Below are 13,092 nucleotides of genomic sequence, written 5' to 3'. Positions count from 1 at the left end.
CCCTGGCTGTCCTGGAACTCACTTTGTAGACCAGGCTGGCCTCGAACTCAGAAATCCGCCTGCCTCTGCCTCCCAAGTGCTGGGATTAAAGGCGTGGGCCACCATGCCCGGCGAAATTGAGTTTTTAAAATATTACTAATGAGATGATTTTGAATTTTATTATGACATATAAATGCTATATATATAGTATATTCACCGACTTTAAATTTATAGGTAAGAGCTATAAGCACTTTGGTATTTGTACTGACATGGACATTTACATGTGTTTGGATGACATAATCACAACAAGATACAGTTAACACTGGAGGCAGAGGGGTCTGTCCAGAAAGGTCATTTTCTATAAGAGCCATCCTGATGTATTCCCAGCCTTGTGGGGTTGGGATAATTTAATGAGGAAAATCTTTATTCATAACAAAATGCTTGCCTTATAAATGTCTTTGATAAATGTCAATTTATCTTTGATAAATGTCAGTTGTATTCTTATTACATTTCAGAAACAACACTAGCCAGGGTGGGATTCTTTGATTGCCAAATGAGGCCTTGCCTATTACTGAGAATAGGAAAGCACTTCGCTTACATTTTGGGGTCACTGCGAGTGGGGATAAAACTTTCTTGAACAAAGCCGTCATTCCCCCGAGTAGTATCATAGCTCTGCGTAGGTATGTGCAGTGAACCTATGGGCTTGCCTCTTCTATGGCAGCCTTGCTGGTTGGGAGTTAATCACCATGAATAAAGAGTGACTGGGTTTATTGCACATGTTGAGCTAATGCTCCACATTTACTCAAGTGTTAATTCTTTGTGGAAACTGAGCATATGCCAGCTAGAGAGGGGAATAATTCACCTTGGGGATTCTTTAAGAAAAAAAAAAAACCTTTATCCTTCTGCACCCCCTTCCCCCCCAAAAAAGTTTAACTCCATTTTCAAAGAGCAGGAGAGGAAGAAATCTTTACAAAATAATCATGAAGTTGTAAAACCATCAAAGGCAGGTGACACCCTTTTACTTCTTTTCCTTCTGGAGGTCCCTGGCTTTCCGCTGACAAAGTTTGTGATGAGCTGGACAGCAACCAGTGATTGTCATCCAAAGTTCTCACTTTTGTCGATGATGGAAACCATATCATTCTCATGGCTAGCAAAGGGGATGCTTCCTATAGCTTCCCCAGTGGTACCCGTGTCTATCCCTATAGCTTCCCTCGTGGTACCTGTGTATATCAGGTGTCCTTGGTGAACAGAAACATAGTTATTGCTATACTCCCCACCTCCTCAGGTCATGATACATTTTCAATAGTTTGGTGTCTTGGCCCTGATAGTATCTCTGTGGGGCTTATTAAGTTATAATTAGGAGGTACATATATAGAAAATTAAGAGTAAGTTGTACATGGGTAGTTTTGACTTGACTCTATGTTATGACTCTATAAGTTAGTATAGTTCATCTTCAATAAAGCAAGTTTACCCTTTCACAAATTGCATATTTTAAAAGTAACTGGCATATCTCTGATGGCGTGGCTGATGGGAGAGCTGGGGACCCAGTGCTGGATTTGATGACTGCCCAGAAGCAATAGTTCATATGTTGAGAGTGGCAACTTCCTTGGAAATCTATGAGTGTGTCATAGCATGCTCAATACACATATTTATTAAACACACTAACTAAAACACACTACAAGGGCAAGATGACTATTGTTACTTGTTGAGACTCTGTTTGTAGTTACTGTCATGAGGAGGTTGTATGACTGAACAGTCAGTTCTGAATCTTTTTCCTCTCTGTACCAGTGGTTCAAGCTTTGGCAGAGGGAATTCCTTGTGGTCCAGAGGATGGCTCTAGGCCTTTCTGCCATGAGTCAGGCTCCCTGAATCCTCACAATGAATCAGAGTTTACACATGAATGACTCCCAAAGTAGAACTGGGTTTGAGCCAAGTTTTCTGAATAATACTTAATATTGTGAATTAGTAGTAGAAAGAAAGTTTAACAATGGTTCATGCTCTCATCTGATAAAACGGCAACTTGGTATTCATAGAACCACAAATTATACTTCTATTTATATTATTCGGTTTAAGCATCACTAATTGAATGGGTAGAATCGTATTATTGTGTAGGACCCTCTTTCAGCTTGGTGAGATGTCTTCTTTCTCAAGTTCAGTTTTTTGTTTTTGTTTTTTGTTTTCATCTGAAATGGGCCCATTAACTGTATTTAACTCACAGAATTATTATAAATAGCAAATAAGCAATACTTAATGAAGGTTAACCATGGAAAGGCAGGAAGTGGAAAAAAAAACTTGCTTCTGAGCATGACCTTTGGCTTGATCCTCAAGAGTGAAAAAGAAAAACAAATACTCTCTATTAAAAAAAAGGCAGCTAAGATATGTTCAGCGTGTGGGAAGTCCTCTCCCTGCAAGCATGGGTCAACACTAAGCTTTGTGCAAGGAGTGCAGGAAGAAGTGGGGGCGACCTCCCTTTCCTTTTTATCCTTGTAAAGGGAACATAAGCCTATGGTGGGGAGTACTGCTAAGAGCCCGGTTGCTGTAGTAGTGCTTGTGGGATGTGTGTGATGTATGTGGATGTAGGTGGGGGGTGGGAAAGAGGTTCATGAATGCTTCTAGGATCATCATATGGTGTCTCTTTTAATACAGATCTCATTTTAATGTATGATGTGACAAGGAAAGATATTGGTCACTCTGATATCAAGCCTTTCTACTCCACCTGTGTGGGTGTAAGGCACATACATTTCACTATGCCCAGGGGTGTCTCTGAGAAGCTTGTTGAAATACAACATTGAACCACTGTCCCCAGAGAATCTGATTCCATGGGCCAATCGCCACAGCTGAGTCTAGACATCTTCATTTTTAATAAAAGCCTTGGCTGGTTTTATGAGCCCTGCAGGCTACTCTACTGGTCCTGATCAACTCATAGATAATTTATGGTTACTTATCTCATAGCCTCACTGTGGACCTAGGTCAGGCTGTGTCCACTGCTCCCATCTATCACTGGAATGGACGCTTGGTCTCTTCATGATCTGGTTCATGACTCCTTTGCCTTCACTACCTAGCTCTAGGTATAGCTTCAAGGTGGATCTGTTAAGATGAAAAGCTTAAAATATCCTGAGAAGCAAAGGCATGAGGAAGGGATACAGCACAATTAACAAATGTGTCTTTGGTGTTTTAATTTAGCCAACTAAATCAAAGTTTAGTCAAACTAATGAAAGTAACATCAAATTTGAAATACTTTAAAAAATTTCACAGTTATTAAATTTGTTTTCTTTCTTTGGGAATGAAGTTGACCAAATACATTCAAATGCCAACATGCATTACAAAATAGGGATGAAAAATATTATTGAGAGCTATACAAGTGAAATTTAGTATAATATATACTTAGTATAATATATGTGTGTCTGTCTACACATGTGTGCAGTAGATAGTATTTTTCAGTTATATATTATACTCCATTTGGAATATAAAATTTCAGACTAAGTTTGGTATTTCAATAGCAATTGTATTAGACTCAAGGCAGAGATCTATAGAACAATGCATTTGCAGAAAAATTACATTATAAACATAACTTATTCTTTTTTGTTTTTTGTTTTTTGTTTTTGTTTTTGTTTTTCAAGACAGGGTTTCTCTGTATAGCCCTGGCTGTCCTGGAACTCACTTTGTAGACCAGGCTGGCCTTGGACTCAGAAATCCACCTGCCTCTGCCTCCCGAGTGCTGGGATTAAAGGCGTGCACCACCACACCCAGCCATAACTTATTCTTAATGCCATTCCACTGAGCTGTCTGGAAGAGAAACTCTCTAATCTGTTGAGCTACCTACAGGGCATGCAGTGAACTCTAGTTTTCCAGATTTTGCAAACTGCCATCCATTCTAGGGTAGTAGTGATGTAGCTGCTTTAAGTCATTTCTGCTCCTGTATGTTACCCCTCACCCACACTCCTGCAAAATACTCCAATAAAACTCACTGGCTCACCAAACTTGGCTTTGGTGGTAACCTTACTTCAGCTGTCATTGGTTTCCTACCTGGATGATTAGATACTTGTTCGTGGCTTCTCAGGAACAGTGTCACCCAACACTCTCTGAGAGCCACCTGGAGAAGCCATTGCCACTTTTTCATCAGATAATTATCTGTGTGTGACTTGAGAAGGTCTCAGTTGACAGAGGAGCTTGAGGGTTAGAAAAATGTGATTATTGTGTTCTAAATGAGCAGGATTTAGCAGCACTCCTCAAGCCGGAGAGGTGACACTGGCCTTCCTCTTTGTGCTTATGTAAGATGGTATATCTCCTTAATCCATACTGCATCCTGGGAAAGAAGAGGAGAGATGCCAGAGCCAGAAAACCAGTTAGGAAGCTTCTAGGGGGCCTAGAATGGAAAAGCAGTGATAACCACAGAAGAAAGTATTTTTCTCATTTTTTTTTAACTTTGAGAAAAATCTTGTCTTTCTGTATGCCCACAGGGTAATATGACTGACGCCTTTTTTGTCATCCCCTCCACCTGACTCTCTAGTCCCTCTAAATGACGTTTGAGCTTTTTACCTGGCTCCTCTATCCACACATTGGCACCATGAGGGCCTATGGCTCTATCTTGCAGGAGTGTGTGTGGGGCAGTCATAATTCATCTCTGAAAATGTTACTTAAAACCTGACATAAATCAATTCCTCTAACTCACGCTGGTAAAGTAAACATAATTCCAATTTTGCTAACAGAACCATCAAATTACTTTTGTGATAAATGCTACAATCCCTGGCTACCAGCAATCTTGGGCTACATGAGAAGTTCCAAGAATCAATATAGTAGAACGGTTTCTCAGTACCAATGCCAGTTTAATTCAGGGACATCTTTGTCACTGGCTTCTTTGAGGCGTCATTCTGCTTGTTCTTCTCCCTTACTGAGCATCTGCTCCTACTAGGATCCCGAGGCCTTGCAAAAAGGCAACTGTTGTCAGCAAGCACAAGGACAGACATTCACAGATGATAATCCTCCTTGATTATTTCTGAGACATCAATTCCATGTTCCCTTTTCTCTGGCTTTCAGTTCAGATTTTCAGAGTGCTATACCTTGGATACTGTCACTTTCTCAAAGTCCTTCTATCATCCACGTCCAAACCGCCTTCCCAGAGCCCTCTAGGTTGCTCCTTTCTCATCATGCAAGCACAGTGCATGGAGTAATCAGCATGTGTCATGCAGACAACATGCTAGGTGCCGAGGTATTAATAAGCACAGGTTCACATCTTTGCCTATAAGACCGCACAGCATAGTCGAGTATGCACTGTAAAACAGATACACTCGGCACAAGCTCAGAAGAAGAAAAAAAAAAAAAACAAAACTACTAGGTCTGCTTTGGTCACTGCCTCCACAATTGTTCATTTTCTACAGGATGAAGTACAAGTTTCCCAAAAGATTTGAGTCATCAGAACTATCTTTCCCCTTCTGGGCTCTTTTATTCTTGGCGTAATAAAGTGTCTTTTGCAGTGAAGGAAGTGCACTTTATTTCCTGCCTGGCTGGTGGCCTGCTCCTACCTGCCTCCCTCGTGTTATAAATTCCACTGATCCCTTTAAGGCTGGCAACTCAAATTCTCTGGGTTTGTTAGCCAGAATTTCATTTCCTTTGTCCTTAAGAGTAAAATCCCTGGCCTTTCCTGGGCTATGGTGCTGTGACTTCCCTCCTGTAGGGATCAATTCTCTCCCTGACAACATCTACTTCTCTGGGCCAGCTGTTAGGGTGTAGACATCCTTCTCCATTTTATCTCACACTGTCTGTGCATCTGGTAACTGAGGAAACATGTTACCCAGTACCCATGCCCTCATGTTATTCTCCCAGGCCTCTGTAGCAGAAGTGTGTAGCCCTTAGCTTACTTCAGAGATACACACATCAAAGAAGAAAAACGCTTCCCCTCTTTCTAGGATTAAATTGACTTAGTTTTTGACCAAGCTAAATCGAATTCAATTTTCTTCTTCATTTTTCTTACTGCATAAGTGTGACATGTCCCAATGGGACGTGCTATAGTAAACAGATAATGAACTTTGGGATCAGCCAGGCATGTGTTAGATTTACTTTTCTAAAACTCACTTTAAGTCTACAAAGAAGGAAATGATTTCCTTTGGAATCTTGTGGTGGTGTTTAAAAATGGATGGAAACTGGATTCTTGCCACTTAGGCTCCTACTACTTTGTGGGTATGTACCTTCAAGTACGGGAGAAGGTGTTCACATGTGGCGGCCAGATGCCAGCTCATATTCCCTTTTTTGTACACCCCAGGATCCGCAGCCCAGGGAAGGGTGCAGCCATAGCAGGCAGGATTTCCCACTGAAGCCTACCACCGTGTTTTCTGAGACAGAAATTCCACTTTGTTCTTATGAAACATGGTGTAAGATGAGTTATTGCAGACTGCATGCTGGCGCTCCTTCTCACCTAGAGTTTGCCTCGTAGGCTAGAGTGGCTGCGTAGCAGGGATTTACTTGCCTCTGCTTCTTGAGCTCAGGGATTACAAACACTTGCTATCATGCAAGTGTTTTATATGGATTTTGGGGATCCAATCCTGATCTTCATGCTGATGCAAAAAAGCACATTACCAACTGAGGTGGCTCTTCAGCTCCCTACACTTTTAAGAGCACCCACTTACCCAGAAGGAGGAAAACCAGAACTAGCTAGTATTTCTACTCTAGTTTACACCTTAGGAGAGGTTTATGGTGCAAGCAGGGCCATTGTGAACAGGCAAACTCACCACATCTTGCTGACACTCTTCAGTTAGGGTACAGACCCTGCTTTGCATCCTCTCCTGCATATATTTCTCTTCTTTAGTTATAGGGATTTAAAAATTAACAAGAATAACAAAGTCCAGCTTGTAGCCATTCTGTCCAATGTAGTGCAGCTTGTCCTTGAAACATGCATTTTTAAAGACCTCTCAACAGGTAACAGGATGACCCGTTAGGAAAGTAATGAAAAACCGTTCCAAGAACAATGAAGGAAATTAAGGGGTGATGTTTACATGAAGTTTACATAAAGGATAGTCTGAATGAAACTCAAAAGGAATGTCACAGACATCCCCAGGCGGAACTTGACTACCCTGAGATGGGCAGTCCTGAGATGGCTCTCAAGCGGCTCATCCCAGTAGATGACTGTTTGCAGCATAGTGGTCAAGGTGGGCTGGGACTATCCATGCTATCACTATAACAGCCCATTCCTCTACACATTCAGACATAGAATTGGCAAGTATCGAATTGGAAGACAGCATGTTTGTACTCCAAGCCTTGTCCCTGTCATCCCCCTTTGCTGCAACTGCCACTATAACCTCCAGGGTCTCCTGTGCCCAACTCACTCAATTCTCCTGTCCAACTGTCATGTTAATGCTTTTGCCTGCATGCACAAGTATCTCCAAATTAAACTCCAAAATCCTGTTCACACATCACCTCCTCTTTTAACCCTGTTTTCTTTCTGTGATCGTTAATATTAATGATCAACTTAACATGATTTAAAATCATCAGGGAGACAATCCTCTAGGTATTCTTGTGAGGGACTATTTATGTTGAGGTAGTCTTTGGGCAAGAGGATGAGGGATTATCTTAATTAATGGAGGTGGGAAAACCTGCCTACAATGGGCGTCACCTCTCCCTAGGCTAGGATCCTGAAGTGTATGAAAAGTAGAGAGTTAGCTGAGCTCTAGCCTTCATCTCGCTCTGCGGAAGTTTAAGGGTAAGCTGCACTGTACTGGACAGAATAATTATATGCTGATGCGGATTTAATGTGACCAGCCACCTCAAGCTCCTGTTACTTCACCAGTCTATGTGACTCCAAATATGCCTTTCCTCCCTTAAGTTGTTTTTGTCTGGGTAATTAAGACATTGACCCAGGCATAAACATTGCAGCAATGGAAAAAGACATGTTAGGTTGTTAAAATGACCTGATTTTAAACCTGACTCTGGTACCTTCCTTACTAATTGTGTGATCTTGGACAAAATTAGGCAGTCTTGCTAAGGCTAAGTCTACTGATTTTTAAACAGAAAACTACAGTTTGCAGAAGCTATAGGATGATCCCTGTGATGCTGTACAATGATTTTGCCGATTCTAATTGTCTTTGTGAACTCACTGAGAGACCTTGCCACTGTTGATTGCCTCATTCTCGACTTAAACAATACCTCATGCTTTGTAGCACTTAATATTACTTTAATCAATACCCAGTTCTGGAAAAGTTACTCAAGCATTAACAAACCAGTCAAAGTTTAAATTCTTTGATGAAGTATTCACTGGTCACTCCTAGGCTGCACAAGTCAGTTCATAGCCTGTATCTGACACAGGTAGGTATTCAATTAAAGTTCTCTATTATGTATCATCTGTATGCAGGAAATAAACAGGGCATCTATTATTCTCATCAGGAATCAATAAAATTTTCTACCATTTTGGAGGATGGCTCATTGGCTGAGAGCACTGGCTGATCTTCTAGAAGATCAATTCCCAGCACCCACATGGCAGCTCCCAACTCTCTGTAACTCCAGTCCTACAGGATCTGACATAGATGTGGGCAAAACACCAATACATATATATAGTAAAAAGTAAAAAGTAAAAAAAAAAAATCACTAACATTTTTTCTACCATTTTTTTTTTTTTATTGAAGTGGTGGTTGTTTTAAAGGACCATGATGTCATAGATGCTTACTTTTAAGAATAATACCACATACAGTTGAATTTCCATTTCGCCTAAATATTTTTGGGCAAAGTAAAATCACTGGGCTTCTCAACGATACCTTTAGCTAATATACAAAGGACAACATTGTAGTGGTTAACCAAAGCCTTGGCAAATAATCTACTCTAGCTATTTTCATAGTGACACCTATTGGCCATAACTCAAAGTATCTACCCCCCCCCAGCCACATTTGAAGAAAAAAACAAACCAAACCAAACCAAACAAACAAACCAAGACCAAAAAACCAAAACAAAACCCAAAGAATGTGAAGAGAAAAAGAATGTGATGTAAAAAGGTAGGAGGAGTTATTTCACAACATAGCAACAAGACATTAGTATGGTCCTCAGTGGGAAGGTGAGATAAACTCAACATGGCACTGAAGAGGAAAGCTGGAATGAGAGAGGGGAGGGGATTGGTGAATACCCTTATTAGTAACTGACATTTGCTGAGCACCAATGAATGTGTCCTCAGCAGCTCCCCGTGAGCATCCTGCTTACAGCAGCAGGAGAACCTGAGAACCTTAGTATCAGTGGGGCCTAGGAAACGTCTGACTAGTATGGACAAGAGCGTCGAGTCTCCAGACTAAGGGGCCTAGGAGTCAGCAGAGAACTTGAATTGCCTTTTTGATAACTATATTTTTAAAAGACAGTAAAGTTACAGCCAGTGTCATCCTGAAGGGTAAGAGAACTAAACTCCTTACTCTCTGAGAGTAAAACACAGAGACCTGCCTTGGAGCCCCCCTCTCCTTTGATACTTCTATCACTGTGTTAGAGATTCTGGTCAGGAGAATTAAGTAAGAAAAACAAAAGAAAAGAAAAGTCAAGTCAAGTCATCCACATTGAAGGGGAGAGAGTAACATTCTCCTTTTGCATATGATATATCTTAAATATAAGAAATTTCGAGAAAGTCACTAAAACTGTCCAAACTACAGATGTTATAGGATATAAGATCTACATGTGATAACAATAATTCTATATATTTGCCATAAATGATTTTAAATTAAATTAGTCAAACAATGTACATGCAAAGATATACAATTGGAATTTGGTGCTTCTCCATTAACAAAACTAAACTCAAAATTGGTTACCACTCTAACGTAAGAGTCACAACTGTAGCCTTCTTACAAGAAAATACAACATAAATCTTTATGACCTTGGATTAGGCAATGTTTCCTAGACATTGCATTAAAATAAATTGGAAAAAAAAAAAAACAAAAGCCTTTGTATCTCAAAGAACACTGGCAAGAGAACAGGATGAGAACAGAGGGAACTGTAAAAAAAAGTGTTAGAAAAGCATTTATCTGAAAAGCCTTTAAAGACAGAGTACAGGGGATAGGGAGATGACTGAGTAGTTAAAATGCTTGCCACAAAAGCAAGAAGACCAGAGCTCAGATCATCAGAATCCATGTTAATGCTTTCTGGGTGTGGATGGTTGCCTGCCTGTAATTCTAGCCTTGGAAGGCAGAGATTATAGCCTCGGATCAAGCTGCCTGGCAAGACGACTGGTATTGGTAACTTATAGGATGGATTGAAAGACATTTTCTTAAAGGTGAAAGAACAATGTAAGAAGAGTTCTGACATTAATGAGCCACACCTATCCCCATATACACCCTGCCATACACATGAATAAGTGAAGAAAATGGTTTTACATGCCCCCCACCCAGGTATATGAAGAGACTGTGCAACCCAGTAACAATAAACACCAAGAAAATCCCAACTTAAAAATAGACTGAATCTGAGTAGGTATCTCTCAGAAAAGATAGATCAATAAGTACATGAAAAGAAGCTCACCAGCTCAGCTGATTAGGAAATATACAAACGAAATCACAGTAACACACACCTTCATACAGACCAAGGTAGATATGATTTTAAAAGACACATAATAACAAGTATTGTTCAGCATGTGAGGAAATCATAACACACATACACTGATGATAGAAATGGAAAATGTTGTAGCCACTGTATAAAACCATCTGGCACTTCCTAAAATGTGCAGTGCAGAGCCATCATATTGCTGAAGTGATGAGAGAGTTTACCGCACTATGTAATCAATGAAAGCAAAAACATGTCCATATCAAAATCTTTATATAACCGTTCACAGTAGCATTATCCACAGTAACTAAAAAGTGGAAACACCACAGATGTCTGTCAACTGATGAATGGATATGCTAAATGTGGTATGTCTGTGCAATGGAATTTTATATGCCAAAAAGGGAAATGAAGTACTTATTTATTCATGCAACAATATAAATGCAACTTGAAAAAATAATGTGGCATAGAGTTAGAAGTCATAAAGGAGCATATTCCATTTATATGAATTAATGAATTATATCCTGGCATATCTATAAGACACAAAATAGGTTATTGGCTATGGTTAAGTGGGGAAGGGAGGCTGGGGCATGGGAAATGATTGCAAACCTTTACAGGATTTTTTATGAAGTGATGAAATTTCCCAAGCTGACTTTAAATTTAAGTGGGAAAGTTATATGCTAATTGAAGTATATGCTATTTAAAGTTGGGATCGAGAAGAAATGTACATATGAGTGTTAATTGTGATAGGGTTTTGATTTTGATTCTTTCCAATGTCTGTCACAACAATCTACATATTCACTTAAGTGATCCTTGTCTGTATTTCTGTGACTACAGTCTCAACTGTATAATGTATGTCAAACTAGATACATTTTCAGTTGAATCAATACTGTTGATGAAATGTGACCTTTTAGAACATTTATAGAAAACACCTAAACTATGTTTTATTATCCTCATTATATTCAGTGTATCAGTTTTGTTTTTACTGGCTTTGTCCCCAGTAATTAATATATTTATAATAAACTCACTTTATCAGAAATGACATTACTTTTAGCAACACATTTGTGACAGTTCTCTTTTGTCTAGTGGCTCTATTATTTCTTTGTTATAAAAAGCCTGGATGTTAATTATCACTAAATCTAAGGCAACTGAGAGAACAGAATGTCTCCATCAATTTGTACCTACCCCTTTGGAATCAATCACGCCAGGTTTTGCATTGAACTTCACTGTCTTCAATCGGGCACGCTCCTTTCTTTCCACCCTGATGAAAATTAAAAACAGCCAATTAAGTGACAAGGCATTTATAATTAAGTTCCTTGTTAAGTAAAGAGCACTTCTTCCTCTCATCTGTACGACTCAAATAAAATATGGTCTAGAATGGTCTACTTCCTCTGGTAAAAGAAAAAAACAAAAAACAAACAAAAAAAAAAAACCTTAGTAAAAAGTGTCTAAACTTCTAATATGTCCCTAGAAATTTTTGTCTTACATGCATGGAGAGTAGCAGAGATAAAAATTATTGACACATTAATGAATCAACCAGAATCGATTTCAGGAAATCACAGCCCAGGAAAACTAATACCTAGAGTGGAAACAAACAAACCCTTCCTGTTCTCCACTACTCTTCCATTAAAGAACATCATTACAGCTAGCATCACTTGGAAACCAATTTTATATGTAATCTCGAATGTCCCTTCAAGGAGTCTAATGCCCTTCTGTTATTCCTGTAGTGTCATTATTTTACCTTGCATTAAATGAGCATTTGCCATGTTGTTAACCAAGGTTATAGGACAAAAAAAAAAAAATTAAAGCATGGTGGTAACAGGCACTTATCAGGATAGGCTCTTAGCAAGAACAGGAAGCCAGACAAACACTCCTAACAGCCTTGATGTGTGTGTGTGTGTGTGTGTGTGTGTGTGTGTGTGTGTGTGTGTATGTATAGAGTATTGCGGTGGCTCCCTGAAGGAGATATAAGGTAATCTGAAACTAGAAGGGTGAGAACAAACTTGTCAGTAGGATAAAGTGAGCATGCATTCCAATTCCTACCAAGCTAGGTGCCTAAAGGATAGTGCCATGGATCTGTACAGGATGAGGCATGGCTAATGGAATTGAAGGGTTTCACAGGGCATTGGGTCAGGTGTGTGGTATACACCTGAAATCTACCACTTAGAGGGAAGAGGACAATGAATTCAAGGTCATCACCAGATATATGAATTCAAGGCTAGCCTGACATTCATACATGAAATACAAAAATCACCTGAAAGCACAAAATAACTCAGAAAAAAATATAGCTGGGGAGATAGTTCTGTTGATAAAATGCTTGTCTTTTGAGCTGAAGGACCTGAGTTTGAAGCCATGTAAAAGGACAGGCATTGGGTAGGAGTTGGGGCATGAGTTTATAATCCCAGAAGAGACAGAGATAGGTGGATTCTATTCCTAGGGCAAAGTGGCTAGTTTGTTCAGCCTGCTTTGTGAATTCCAGTCCTGTGAAAGACCCTCCTTAAAAAGGGGGCATACAGCAGACTGGTGAGGGGACCCGCAGCTGGACCCGATCGTCCTGCGCCTCTCCTGCCCAGGAGGGGTGTTCGCCTGGCGGCTGTCCGCAGGCTGATCCAGCGCCCAACACCT

The 13,092-nt window shown here is 39.9% G+C and overlaps 1 protein-coding gene across 24 annotated transcripts in view; it reads right to left on the bottom strand.

The window, feature by feature from the left end:
• Positions 1-13,092, bottom strand: part of Dlg2 (discs large MAGUK scaffold protein 2) — a 1,883,913-nt gene that overhangs the window by 48,743 nt on the left and 1,822,078 nt on the right. For all 24 annotated transcript variants that reach the window (XM_029535332.1, XM_029535281.1, XM_029535286.1 and 21 more), the window contains one exon: positions 11,653-11,728. In XM_029535332.1, coding sequence (XP_029391192.1) covers positions 11,653-11,728 — 76 coding nt within the window. The remainder of the gene's footprint in view (positions 1-11,652; positions 11,729-13,092) is intronic.

Source organism: Mus pahari, chromosome 1 (genome assembly GCF_900095145.1).
Source record: "Mus pahari chromosome 1, PAHARI_EIJ_v1.1, whole genome shotgun sequence".
NCBI lineage: Eukaryota > Metazoa > Chordata > Mammalia > Rodentia > Muridae > Mus > Mus pahari.
The sequence above is the reverse complement of the archived record's forward strand: the minus strand, read 5'-3'. Positions and strand labels throughout refer to the sequence as shown.